At 36.4% G+C, this 14,811-nt stretch overlaps 1 protein-coding gene across 1 annotated transcript in view; it reads left to right on the forward strand.

Moving 5' to 3' along the window:
• FAM185A (family with sequence similarity 185 member A) overlaps positions 1–14,811 on the forward strand; it is a gene marked incomplete at both ends in the record, with an annotated part of 44,283 nt that overhangs the window by 11,415 nt on the left and 18,057 nt on the right. Inside the window, 2 exons of the mRNA XM_084230612.1 lie at positions 8,909–8,950; positions 11,145–11,240. Of these exons, the coding sequence (XP_084086738.1) occupies positions 8,909–8,950; positions 11,145–11,240 (138 nt within the window). The remainder of the gene's footprint in view (positions 1–8,908; positions 8,951–11,144; positions 11,241–14,811) is intronic.

Raw genomic sequence — 14,811 nt, forward strand, 5'->3', positions numbered from 1 at the left:
TTGATCTTCTTGTAACTTCTAAAACATGTCTCTACAAACAAGTAACATTACTTTGTTAAAAAATGCTTCTTAAATTTCCACACAGGGAATGATTTAAGTTCAGGTATGTTTTTTTGAAATATATACAGATAAAATTAAGAATCGCTTATCCTGGCAAGAAGTATAATATATTCATGTCTACTAAGTACCTTTTTGAATCATTTTCCAGGAAGATTAGATTCAAATTTTTTCCACATATAGGCCACTCATTGCTACAGTAAAGCTGAATTTTGGCAAAATCGCCAATTTTTATTAATGAGCGTGAATTTTTAAATGTTATTAAAAAGCATGCTTAGGTGGTAGCCATGCTGTGTAGCAGATTGACAAGTAGTCTTATGTTTAAAGGAATCTTTAAAAGTTAGTACTTACATATTTGAAATAATTCTTGAGTTTTAATAGTTAAACCTCATCATCCATCCTTAAGATACTATTTGAGCCCAACATAGCTTGAGTACAAGTGGAGTTGTATCTTGGTAAAGCAAATAGTTTTTTACTCGTTTATTTTTTTTAAGATTTTTTTTTTAATTTATGCATACGAGAATGGGGGTGTAGGCCAGCGGTGTGGGGGCTGAGAATATTCATCAGAGACAGAGTGAACAGCAGAACAGGCAGATCTACTGAAATATACTGCTGAGGGGAGCAGTGGGTGAGACAGGAGTGGTCTGCTGTGTCATGTGGGTTAGCTCCCTGGCTAGAGATCGAACTCATGCATCAATGGCTGGTGACAGCTTGATAATGCTGAGACTTTAACCCCTTGTTTGTTTATTTTTTTACTCAGGTGTGCCTTGAATGGTTCTGGGTATTTGTAACTTTTCATATTTTAACAATGAATTTTATTTAAGCACTGCATTTCTAATTATTAATTGCAATTAAATGTACTATATTTAATTTATTAAATAGCTTTTAGTGGAAAACAATTTTTTTTTTTTTAAAGATTTATTTATTTATTTATACAAACACTGGGTACAGTCAGAAGCGTGGGAGGGGGAGAGAATTCACCAGAGCCAGAGCGGGGAGCAGAGCAGGCAGTAGTACCGAAGTACACTGCTGAGGGGAGCAGCGGGCGGCAGGAGAGGTCTGCGCGCCATGTGGGACCCTCCTCCAGTGGCCGGGGAGCAGCCGGGGATCGAACCGGCGCTGCAGAGGCTGTGGGCAGCTTCACAACCCAGTGCTCAACCTCTGCGCCACCGGGGAGGCCCGGAAAACAATTCTTATCAACTTGGATGTCGATTAAAATCCACAGTGAAGACAGTTCTGTTCTCTGCAGTGCTTTATACCATGTTTAAATACTTTAATGTGGTTTTTTGCTTTCTTTTAAAAGTTAGGTGAGAATTTAATTGTGTAGTTTGTCATCAGTAGCTTACATGATATTAAAACAATGTGCTTTTTGAGGGGTACCTTAAAATAATCTAAGAAGTCTCTTGATTACTTAAAGTAGCTAAAGTGGAAACTAATTGTTAGGGATAAAGGAGTCAGTCTTTGGCATTTTTGAAGTTGTTACATTTAATATGAAGTCACATACCTTTCCTTGGGTGATTTTAAAGTTGGATCACACCTAAATGTGATCTATTGTCTCAGATTTAGTTTCCTTTTTTTTTTTTAAAGATTTATTTATTTATTTATTTATTTATTTATTTATACACGCACTGGGTACAGTCAGAAGCGCAGGAGGGTGAGAGAATTCACCAGTGCCAGGGCGGGGAGCAGAACAGGCAGAAGGACTGAAAACACTGCTGAGGGGAGCAGTGGGCAGCAGGAGAGGTCTGCGCACCATGTGGGACCCTCACTGGCAGCTGGGGATCGAACAGGCTGTGGGCAGCTTCGCAGCCCAGTGCTCATCCACTGCGCCACCAGGGGAGGCCCATCAGATTTAGTTTTTTAAGATCAGACTCTGAGATGGAAATAAAGGAAAAGAGCCAGTTTCCCATGGAGAAATTTCCTCTGAACTGTGATGTAGTTTCAACACACCTAATAGGGAGCTCTGGAGCTGGATGGTCCTCAGAGTTGTCTCAAGCTGTAGTGAAGACACTGCCCTATCTCCAATCATTGATGCAAGTGTCCCCAGAAAGGAATATGATCATGGGCCAAGGTGGCCTTTTTTCAGCTGAAGCAATTCCCTAAGAAAGCTAATAATTGAGGACTGTCAGCAGTTCTCCCAATAACTAGGATTATAAGCCTTTCAGTTATAAAAGGGGGTCTGAATGATGAATCACACATCTACTACAGTTTTCAGGTACTAGTTGTATAAAGTAGGGCAGGAGATTATACCTATCCTTTTTTTTTTTTTTTAAGATTTTATTTATTTATATAAGATCTGGGCATACAAGCCTGCGGTGTGGGAGGGTGAGAGGATTCACCAGTGATAGAGCAGGGAGCAGAACAGGCTGACAGACCCAAAGCACTGCTGAGGGGAGCAGTGGGTGAGACAGGAGAGGTCTGCCGCGCCATGTGGGTATCTCTCTAACCAGCCAGGAATCAAACCCGCGCTGCAGAGGCTGCAGACAGCTTCACAAGCTCTGTACTCAACCTCCTGTGCCACCAAGGAGGCTCTGTACCTATTCTTAACTCACAGTCCAATGGAAAGATTGAATGTCATCTTCCTCGTTTGTAATACTAGTACAGCAGTGAGAAGAAGTAGCGGTAGGGAAAGTGTGATCCAGTTGCTACAGCAGAAGAATTTCCATGTTGTTCAACTCTGCTTTCCCATTTAGTCCTTGACCCTTACTGTTTTGTTTTTCCAGTGGTAGCAAGTATATAAAAGAGAGAACCTCCTAATTTCTTAGTCATACCATTAGTCCCTATCTACTTTTTAAATCACCCCTTAAATAAACCTATTTTTTTTTTGCCTCCCTCTCCCATGTCATCCCTGCATCTGCCTTCTCCTAAAGGATTATGTGAACACGCTACTGATTTGGAATTTGGAGGAGGATGGGTACAGAAGAGCAGTTAGTGTTCTAGCTGTACATCCTAGTAGGTGGGGTAAGAGTCATGGCTGGTGAAGGGAAGTCCTTATTTTTAGCTATTGATTTTAGTAGGGAGAGATATTTCTCGAGGATTATCCCAAGTTGGAATTCGGAATATACAGTTCAGTGAATTATTTGTTCTAAATGATAACGGTGATATAACACATATTAGGTGTGTGTTTTGGCTATTTTTAAACAAACTGACTTAGGAATCTTAAAACTTGTTTTTATGGGAAAATAAGTTGCTACTTGTAAATATGTGACTTACAGAAAACAAATTTGGGGAATATTCTGAAACCTGCCTGTTCAGGATTTATTTGCCTTGACTCCTTTTTCTATTTTATTCTAATTTTTTTTTTTTTTAGTATATGTGCTGCCAAATATACTCTAATATATTTTTTTAATTTATGCATACAAGAATGGTGATATAGGCTAGAAGTGTGGGGGTGGGGGGGTGAGAGGTCACCAGAGACAGAATGGGGAGCAGAACAGGCAGATCTACTGAAATACAGTGCTGAGGGGGGCGGTGGGCTAGGAAGGAGAGCTCTGCACCATGTGGGTTAGCTCCCTGGCCAGGATCAAACTCATGTTGCAGTGGCTGCTGATAGCTTGATAGTGCTGAGATTTAATTCCTTGCATCACTAGGAAGGTCCTTGACTCCTTTTTTTAAGCAAAGTTTGAACAGATTATTTTTTGGGGTACATTTTTAATTATCCAACATACACAGATGTTGGAAAATGCCATTTATATAGTATAATGCAGTAAGTAGCTCTTGGTAGATTTACCAGGTATATGAGCTTGGAGCCATTGTGGAAGTGGGTGAGTGTTTTGAGGACATATTGAAAGCAAATATCTATTGAGTGCCTAAGTGGACCAGCCTCTTTCACTTTAGGGACAATTGGTTACTTACAAATGTAGAAAAGGAAACTTAGAAATGTCTGATTGTTTGCTCTCAACTGCAACTTATTAAGTGAAAGGAAGGAATTGACCCAAATTTCTTGACTTTCGAGGAGATGTTTTAAAACATTGCTCAGACAAATTTGTGTACATAGCTGTGGTAAATTTCTTGATTGCAACCACAGATTCCATCATTGCTTTGGCTCATTCTAGAGCTGTTTTCTCTATGCAGACAGCACCACAGCACAGATTGACTGCTTAGCTCTATAGTATATTGTAAACTGTAATTTCAGAATCATTTATTATGCCTTGTGACATCTGACACAAAATGTGGATGTTCCATACAGTCTTCCTGTTCAACTTTGCTCCACAAAAGCATTCAGGGAATTGGTTTATTCCATAAAAGTGATGCTGCTATCTTCATTTTCAGTATCTGGTTTCTAAGGCTTCCATGAAAGGAAGGGAGAACGTGAAGTTTATTTCTGATCTGTATTTTCTGTTTGTTTATATACTCGATGATAACCAATGCTCAACATAGTGCTAAGTACTTAAAGAGTGTTCATTAATGAGGAAAAGAATAATGAGAGTTGCAATATGTCCCTCCTGGCCTTGCAGGTTGACTTCTAGATGTAAAAGAAGGAAAAAAATCTATCCTAAATGTTTTTCCAAATGGACTTTTTTTTTTTAATAAATTTTATTTTTATATTCCCCATACAATTGCAACCCCCCCATTCTGACCCCAATCCCTCCCCTCCCGCCTATCACCCCCCAAAAAGCGTCTCTGGTTCATAGTTTTTTGTTGATTTCAAATGGACTTTTTAAATACAGCTTTTTCTAGGTAAGAAAATAAGTAAGCTAATTGACTAGTAACATTAATTATTTGTTAAGGTTGGTTGAGTATGTGTACCTTCTAATACAAAAGAAACTATTTAATAAAAGCTTTCATTTAAAATTTTATATTTCTGAATTTCTAAAGATAAAGTTAAAATTTTATAAGTTTACTGTCTTGATTTCTCTCTATATCCTGTGTGAAGTACATTTTATTATAGTCTGGTTTTGAATATGATTTTTTTTAAAAGAAATATGTGTGTAAAATAGATAACTTTGTATACATATTCTAAATATTTTTTAAATTTTTTTTAAAAAGATTTATTTATACAAGAGCTGGGGTACAGGCCAGAGGTGCGGGAGGGTGAGCGAATTCACCAGAGACAGAGTGGGGAGCAGAACAGGCAGACTGATCGAAGACACTGCTGAGGGGAGCAGCAGGCTAGACAAGAGAGGTCTGCCCCGCCATGTGGGATGCTCGGTGACCAGCCAAGAATTGAACCCGCACTACGGAAGCTGCAGGCAGCTTCATAGCTCTGTGCTCAACCTGCTGCGCCACCCAAAAGGCCCCTAAATACATTTTTAATATATAAATGTAGTCTCTTGATTCGGAGAGAAAGAAAAGCTTCGTTAAAATGGTTTGTTTAGATTGCTTTTCTTTATAATTTTACAAATTGATTAGGACTATTCAATGAGTTGTTTTAGTGTTTTATATGTAATTTATGATATTATTTGGAATAAATAATAAATAAAACTGTATGTTTAGATTCCTTGTGTAACTTTGGGTCTTAATTCAGTTTTTGAGGAACATACCTTGATCAATAAGTTACTAAGTATTAGTTTTCTCATTTTCTCTATATTTCAAAACTTCTTTGTTCCCCAGAGATTAGCAACATTTATATGTTTAAACTAGTCCTTAAATAACTACTTCAGATCTTAGAAACTGTCACAGAAGTAAAAGTTAATTATACTAATGCTGTTGAAAACTTTGATAACACTCAAAATTTCATAAAGAAGGGTGCCAATTTGCTTTAAGGGCATGTAGTTACTGATGAATTTTAAATCTGCCTTGTGAATTTATGTTTCAGAGAAAATATAACATTTTAAAGGAAAGAAGCTTCTAGATTACATGAACTTTTCATGAAGTTCAAGAAAATGCTCTGTTCAAATCCTAGTATTCCTAAGTCCATTGTAAAGGTTCAGTTTATCAGTTTTGACATATAATGTTATGTTAATATTGAAGGTGGACACTTAAAAAAATACTGTAAGGGAATTATAGCTTCCTTTGTGGTGCAGACACAATAGTTGTTTTTCTTTTCTTTCAGGATTTAGACATTTGACACAAAATATTGCTATTTTATATATTATTTGGACTTGTTCCTTGGAAAACTTGGTTCCTTCAAAAAGGTGATACTGCCATCTTTAGTGTGTGACTTATAAACTTCCACAAAAGGAAGAGATATTATAGAGGAATATGTGAGAAGTTTCAGAAACCAAGTGTTAAAGTGTGTACACAACTTCTGCCATATATACAACTTCTGCTATACCCACTGCATATTTTTAAATGGCTTTATCTAACTGCAAGAGGCTGACATACAGATTTTAGCAGTATTCTAAGGAAAGAGAAACCCCACAAATATTGGTGGGCACTGGCAATCTTTGGCGTATGTTATAATTGCTCTTTCTTAAACTTTTGTTAGTTCTCCTCTTTCCATTGCCTTGCAACGAAGTAGTTTTCTCCTCAGCCTGCCAATAGAATGTGGGGGTCCAGTGATCTCTTTTCAATTTGTGCTATCATTGTCCCTTTCAGTCCAAGTTGGCTGTGTGTTTGTTGATATAATACTCTTAAAAATTTTATTAGCCTTCTGTGAGTCATTTTGGAGTTTATTCCACTAGACAAAAACACATGCAAAAGGCTCTTCAAAAATATGGATTCTACAGAGATGTTGAGGTTCAAGCTTTCCTGAGGACCTTTTGAAAGAACTTTTTGAGTTAGAAGCCATTCTTAACTTCAACATATTTTACCACTTTGAGAGGCTGAGAACTTTCAAAACCATTCATGTCCTGGCTCCGTTTTTATTTAACAGTTCTTTCTCTAGTTTTTTTTTATTTCTCTTGCATTTTTCCATAAGCAGCAAGAAAAAAATGACACTTTGACTTTGCTTGGAAATATTCTTAGCTAGGACATTCATTAGGTACATTTCCTATTTTCCATATTACTGTAGGTGATAATGTTGGTAAGTTTCTACTACTACATAACAAGGATCCTTTCAACTCCTCATGGGAAGCACATACTCAAAGTATAGCTTTCTTTCTCTTAACAGTCTGTTCAAGGTAATGTAGGTTTTCTCTAACATGCTTTTCAAAATCCTTTTAACCTCTGCCCATTGCCAAGTTTCAAAGCTACTATAAATTTTTTTGCTATTTATTATAGTAGCCCCCACTTACAGCTTTAAAAATCTGTACTAGTTACCGCTTTCTGTGTAACAAATTATCCCCCAAATTCACTGAAAACAATATTTATTGTCTTGCAGTTTGGACATGTTTGGAACATGGTCATGTCCTTAACTGTGTACTCTGCCTTAAGATCTCTCATCAGGCTGTAATTAAGCTGCCATCCAGGGCTGTATGCTCATTTGAATTTTTAACCAGGGAAGAGTCTGCTTACTAGCACACTCTTGTGGATGTTGGCAGGCTCCAGTTCAGATCCTGTTCAATGGAAGTTGCTTCAAGTTTCCTGCTAGTGAACTTCTTTCAAAGGGTGTTTGACAGCATAGCTAGCCTTGGAGCAAAAGAGGCTTAACGAGACAAAAAGCGGGATCTTTTCATAACCTAACCTTAGAAGTAACATTTCATCACTTTTGCCTGGAGTCCCTTTGTTAAAAGCAAATCATTAGGTATAATCCACACATGAAGGAAAGAAATTATACACAGATATGTATACTTAGAGGCAGGAGTCTTTGGAAACCATCTTAGGAAATGTGGTCTTTGACTACTATTGGCATGTGATAGTGAATTTACCTTTATGGGTTTGAAAATTGAAAGAGAACACACCAATGAAGTAATATTTACAAAACACATTCAACAGGATCTTTACAACCTGTAACTTAGACTTGAAAATGATTTTATAAGCTTAACTTGTGCACACAAGGTAAGTATTATTTCTGAACTAGTTCCCCTTGTTCATACACTCACATGAAGTATGATGGAATGAGACTTGTAGAGAGATTTTTATAATCAAAGCGCATCTGACTATTGAACAAATGAATCAAGTGCTCTTTTTACTTTTCTCCTACATGTTGCTACACATCAGTATTTATAAGATGCACAAAATGAAATAAATGAGTTCACTTACCCTATATTAGTTCTGAGATAAAAGCTATTCCCTTAGGCGCAGTAGACCTCTCCTGTCTCACCTGCTGCTCTCATCAGCAGTGTATTTCAGTCAGTCTGCCTGTTCTGCTCCCTACTCTGCCTCTGGTGAATCCTCTCATCCCCTGCACCTCTGGCCTATACCCCAGCTCTTGTATGCATAAAACAAGTCTTTAAAAACAAGCTATTCCCTTAATTTGTAGTACAGTTTTGCAACTATGGTAGAAGTAATACTGCTTACTGCTTCTGCTGCAGTAAATATGGGCAGTATGGTTCCAGTAGTAATTGTACATACTAGCATACTTCTAAAGAAAAATCTGATTTTTGGCATTGGAGAGAAGGGCCTGGAAAGAATGACTGAAATACCCCTATACATGTCCTGGAAAATATATTTTCATTGAAAGATGGAAACCTTTGAAACTTTTTTGTTAGTCATTCTTCAATGAATTCATTATTCCTGACACAAACTGCTTTAACTCATGGCATACTGGCCTGGAAAATAACAGTAATTACTTTTTCCCATTGATTTTTTTAGTGTTGTTTCAAAACTTGACTTTGTGTGGTCTGATAAATACATTGATGTTTCAGTATTAAACATTAAGTGCATATACATTTAAGTCATTATGGGTTTTAGAAGCATAATTTTTCTTCCAGGTTTTCCAGAAAGGATGGTGACTATTTTGTAGTCATGCTGTCAGAGCTTAAAAACAACATTATTAAATAACATTGTGACAAACCAACCATGTTGTAGGACACCATATAATTCTTTCTAGGTTATTACTAATATCTTTTCTTTTTCTCCCTTACAGGAAATATAACATTAGAAAGCAAGACGGGTAACATCACAGTAGGTATGTGCTAAGCTGCTAATTGGCACTTTTGCATGCTTTTAAAAATAGCTATATTTGTGATATTAGTGTAAATAGTATTTACAGCTTAGCTGCTTAACCTGATAGAATTCTGATGTGCAGGTCATATAATCCAACCCACTGTATGAATACATGAAATATTTCTTGAAGTTCATTGGTTTACCATACTGTATATATTATATAGGTTTGCTGTTAATCAAAAAAGAAGTAGAATTCTGATTTCACCACTTTCTGCACTTGGGCAGTTACCTAAATTCTTTGTTCCTCATTTTCCACATCTAAAAATTAGAATTAACAGTTTGTACCTATCATCTAGTGATGTTGTATAGACTAAATGAGATGATATGTATAAAGCGCTTTGGCACGGTGTCTGATATATGGTAAAAATTCAGTAGAAGTTTTTTTTTTTTATTATTACTGTTACTGTTGTAATCCTAGGCCAGAACTAATGGCTAATTGTACTTTAGAGCAAATCACCACATGTGATGCTGTGCCCGTGGGAGAAAAAGTACAAATTTCCAAATATTGATAGTTAGTTCAGGTAGAACTTTACTCTGTCCCACCTAGCACCTGCTTTCCTATTAGGAGATGGTAGACTCTGAGTTCATCACCATTTATCATTAGGGAGTTGCAAATCAAAATGGTAATGAGATACTATCTCATACCTATGAGAATGATTCATATCAAAAAGACCAGAAGAGGGCCTCCCCTGTGGCGCAGCGGTTGAGCACTGGGTTGCGAAGCTGCCCGCAGCCTCTGCAGTGCCGGTTTGATTCCCGGCTGCTTCCCGGCCACTGGAGAAGGGTCCCACATGGCGCGCAGACCTCTCCTGCCGCCCGCTGTTCCCCTCAGCAGTGTACTTCCATCCTTCTGCCTGTTCTGCTCCCTGCTCTGGCTCTGGTGAATTCTCTCCCCCTCCCACGCTTTTGACTGTACCCAGTGCTTGCATAAATAATAAATAAATAAATCTTTAAAAAAAAAAAAAAAAGACCAGAGGAAGTGTTGGCCAGGATGTGGAGAAAATGGAACTCTCCTACACTACTGGTGGGAATGAAAATGGCCCAGACCTTATGGAAAGTAGTACAGGGGTGTCTCTAGACATTAAAAATGGATCTGCCATTTGACCAAGTAATTCCACACTTAGACATCTACCCCCAAAATTCAGAAATACTTATTTGAAAGGAAATTTCCACTCCAATGTTTATTGCAGTGCTACTTACTATAGCAAAATTATGGAAACATCCTAAGTGCTCCCAAACAGATGAGCAAATCAAGAAGATGTGATATATATACAGAATGGAATATTACTCAGTAATCAAAAAAGATAAGTTAGAAGAATAAAGATAAATATTGGATGGCGTCATATAATATGTTTAATATAAAGTGACTAAACTAAGAGTAAGATAAAGGCAAGTATAAAAACTAACCCTTGAAAGCTGGCTACAGAATTGAAGCACCAAGGTAGGGAGGTTGTGTAAGAGAGGTTAAGAATGAAGAGGGAAGGAAGCTTAATGGACAATGGTTATGGATGGGTGATTGGGTGTTTGGTGCACTATGGGGGTGATAACTAATGGGGGACATCCAAATATACCTCAATTAAAAATTAAAAATAGTAGCATGAGTCAATATTAATAAAGAAACCTGTATAGCTTTATAACTGCTTATCTTGGTCTGTTTGTTTTTTGTTGATTTTTTTTTAAAAGATTTATGTATTTATCCATACAAGAACTGGGATATAGGCCAGAGGTGCGGGGGGTGAGAGAATTCAACAGAGCCAGAGCAGGGAGCAGAAAAGGCAGAAGGACCGAAGTACACTGCTGAGGGGAGCAGCGGGCCGCAGGAGAGGTCTGCGCTGCCATATGGGACCCTCGCTGGTGGCCAGGGATCAAACCGGCGCTGCAGAAGCTGCGAGCAGCTTCACAACCCAGCACTCAAACACTGCGCCACCGGGAGGCCCTTGGTCTGTTTTTAAATGTTATTGTAATATAAATAGAAACTTAAGCAATAATAAATTAATACTGTGAATTTGAAAAAATATATAGTTAAGAGGAAAATACAAATCTTGCAAGGCTCTTAGCTGTTTATCCTAATGTTGAAGCAGAACTGTGTATTTTAAGTTTATAATTCCAGTTGTCAAATAAGAATGATTATACTCACAGTTTTTCCTTCCTTCTAGATTCATCCTCTGGATGTCTAAAGGCCTCAACTCATCAGGGTGCCATAGATGTTTATGTCAGCCAACTGGGGAAAGTAGAATTGAAATCCCATAAAGGTTGGTAAAATGGAATGTTTTGACATATGGTGGAAGGTTTTATGTAACATTCAGGAAACAACAGATGGTCAAATTATCTTACCTATACTGACATGAAAATTCCCTCTGATAGAACCTTATTTAAAGACTGGAATTCTAGCTTTCTAGACCAATGATCTTAAAAACTTCTGGGACAGAGAGCCATAAAAATTATCTTACCCTTTGTAGTACAAACAGAAATGAATTACAGTGACTATTTTTTTAATTTATTTTATTTTTTATTTATTTATGTATTTCTTACATCATTTTTCATTTTTGCACAATGTATGCATTTTCATCTTGGTTATATTCCCCATACAATTTTATCCCCCCCTTATTTTGACCCCAATCCCTCCTCTCCCTGCCCTCACCCCACCCCCTCACCCTACCCCCACCCCCATAGTGTGTCTCTGATTTATAGTTGCTTGTTGATTTTGATTTTTTCTTTATTATAGTTAATCTTTTTCCTGGTCCCTTATTTAGGTTTTCTAAACTCCTGCTATGAGTGAGACCATCTGGTATTTTTCTTTTTCTTTCTGGCTTATTTCGCTGAGCATGATCCCTTCCAGCTCCATCCATGTTGCTGCAAATTGCATGAGTTTATCTTTTTTGAATGCTGAGTAATATTCCATTGTGTATATGTACCACATCTTCTTGATCCAATCATCTGTTTTGGGGCATTTGCCTATGTTTATGGCAGCACTCTTTACAATAGCTAAGCTTTGGATACAATGACTATTTTTGTGGAATTTTTTAATGTTAGTACTTGGGTTTTTTGTTAAGTTTTCTGTTTGAAACATAATATCCTTTGGAGACAAAATGCTCCCATACATGCCTCAGAAGCTTCCTGCCAGTCTATAAGAGACCCTCCTGAGGCCATCACTCTAGAGTGTGATCCTGAAATACAGTTATCACAGGGAAGGTCCCCTAAAGTGATTGTTGATTTAATCTCTTGAAACATCAAGACTTAATGATGTGTCTCTCTTTATAATTCAACTTCTAGTATAAATAACCTATTCCAGGAGTCATTAAAAATGATATACTTTTTAGTTATATGAAGACTGAATATGAGTGTGTGTGTGTATTTTGTGTGTGCCGTATGTGCACAGTGCAAATGACTTGAGTATTTGGAGTAGCTTGGCTATAGTAAGGACTGAAGTGATCTAAGTGCAGAAAGTTAAAGACTTAGCTATATATAGAAAAATAAAATATCACTTTAAACGTTCTTGTGTGTTGCCAGGCCTGGGCTTTATGTATAACCAGGAAAATATTTACTTACAGAGACCAGTCATTCTTGCTATTACTAATTTCTTGCCACGATGGTTTAATTTTTTGTTGTTGTTCAACTAGGCTTTCTTAATAGTATCAACGTACAACTACAAGAGACAGGTCTGATTTGAAATTATTGTTGACACATAGATGTGATTTGATTTCTCTAGATCATTCTTTTCCCTTTAAAATAACATAATTGTTCTCACTAAATTTCTGAAAGTTTCAATTATACTATTGAGCTATTTTGTAAATGGCATATAAATCTAGTAATTGTCCTCTGTTATTACAAAGACCCAGGGAGAAAAAAATGTAAACCATTACTCTATTTAATGTAATCAGTAATAGAGTGATGTAACCAGTAATAGAGTTTTAAATAAACAGCTCTTATGTGAAAATTATTTCTTGTTTTGTATATGTGGGCAAAAAAGCAAAACAAAGCAAGCAAAAAACATTGTTGATCTTCATCTACTTTAAATATTCTTCAGTATTATTTAGACTGTTAGTTCTAGTAATCAGTTGAAATAGCATGTGATGGTGCAAAATTTGATTAGGATCACAACTTTGTGTTTTCTCCTGCTGGTACCATGTTAGTTTCAGAAGTTTAAAGGTGACTGGAAGTGAAAAATTCTGTTTTCAGGCCTCTTAATTCTCACTTGCTTGGAAACAACCTCTTTTAAAATAATGGGAAATTATTCAGTTTTCTATTGCTAAGTGGTGTGTTTGTGGACATCTGGAATCCATTCCAACTTTGCTGCTCTCTTGCTATGGGTTCAGAACCAGCTACTAGAATCTCTGAAGTCTTCTCCATTTCGCCATTTGAAAAAGAAGTACTTGTTTTCTGGTGAAGCTTCACATTGTGACCTTACTCTTTCTTTCAGAAAGGCTTAGTTTAGACTGGAGTGTCAACTCTAATCTGAGTACTGACTTTTCCACTTAAAAATTGTCACAGAAACATTAATTCCAAAGGGCACCTGCACATCTATGTTTATAGCAGCACTATTTACAATAGCTAAGCTGTGGAAACAACCCAAATGCCCAAAAATAGATGACTGGATCAAGAAGATGTGGTACATATACACAATGGAATATTACTCAGCAATCAAAAAAGATAAACACATGCAGTTTGCAGCAACATGGATGGAGCTAGAAGGGATCATGCTCAATGAAATAAGTCAGAATGAAAAAGAAAAATACCGGATGGTCTCACTCATAGCAGGAATTTAGAGAGACCAGGAAAAAGACTAATCAATACAAAGTAAAAATCAAAATCAACAAGCAACTATAAACCAGAGACACACTATGGGGGGGTGAGGGGTGGGGAGAGGAAAGAGTAGAGTCAAAATAAGGGGGGGTGCAATTGTATGGGGAATATAACCATAATGAAAATGCATACATTGTGCAAAGATGAAAAATGATGTAAGAATTATAGAAAAAAAATTAAAATTAAAAATAAAAATTGTCATTGAGGACTACACCTGAGAAGAGAAAGTACACATTGTACAAAAATGAACAATGATGTAAAAATTATGTATATATAAAAATTATATATATAATTATATATATTATATGTTATATATTATATGTAAATTATATAAAATTATATATATAAATAGGCCTTGAGGAAACTACCAACCTTAACTTATAGTATGCCTTCAAACAAATGGTGCTGTGTTTGTAACTTCGCTTTCTCAAAAAAAAAATGCATAGATGTCAATAACCATGAGGCAGTTTATGAAGTAAAAAGAGGTAGAAGACATAACAAGAGCTCTCCTTTTTAAAAAAAAACCTTGGGCAAGTTTTTAAGTCATGAGAATTCTTTCTCAAGCAGTAATAGAGTTTTGGTAGTACTGGTTTTTGCTTCTTAAAGATATGAAAGGAGATGGGAATAAAAATATTTGTATTATATAGTATTTTTGAAGCTATCACAGATTTAAGATTCCTTTACTCATTTAAGCACAGAAAAAATCAGTTCATAAAATTACCATGTTTGATGTATTCAGATATAAAGTCCTGGAAAAAAAGTTTTTAAAATCTGTTATTTTCTACTTTTTAAAGTATGTTTGGTAGAAAAACATCTATCTTTTATTAATCCTGAAATTTTCCAGGGTCATTTTTGTTTTGTTTTTTTCTAAAGCCCTCATATTTGTTGTTATGGTAAATTTCCTGTCAGCAGTTTACATTTGAACCCTGAAAAGTAGTTTATTAACAAAATAAATTGTAGGTATATGCTTTGCCTGCCCCCTCTTTTGTTGAGGAGTAAATGTGAGAGCTTATCAGTTTT

This window comes from Talpa europaea (genome assembly GCF_964194135.1).
Source record: "Talpa europaea genome assembly, chromosome: 3".
Taxonomy (NCBI): domain Eukaryota; kingdom Metazoa; phylum Chordata; class Mammalia; order Eulipotyphla; family Talpidae; genus Talpa; species Talpa europaea.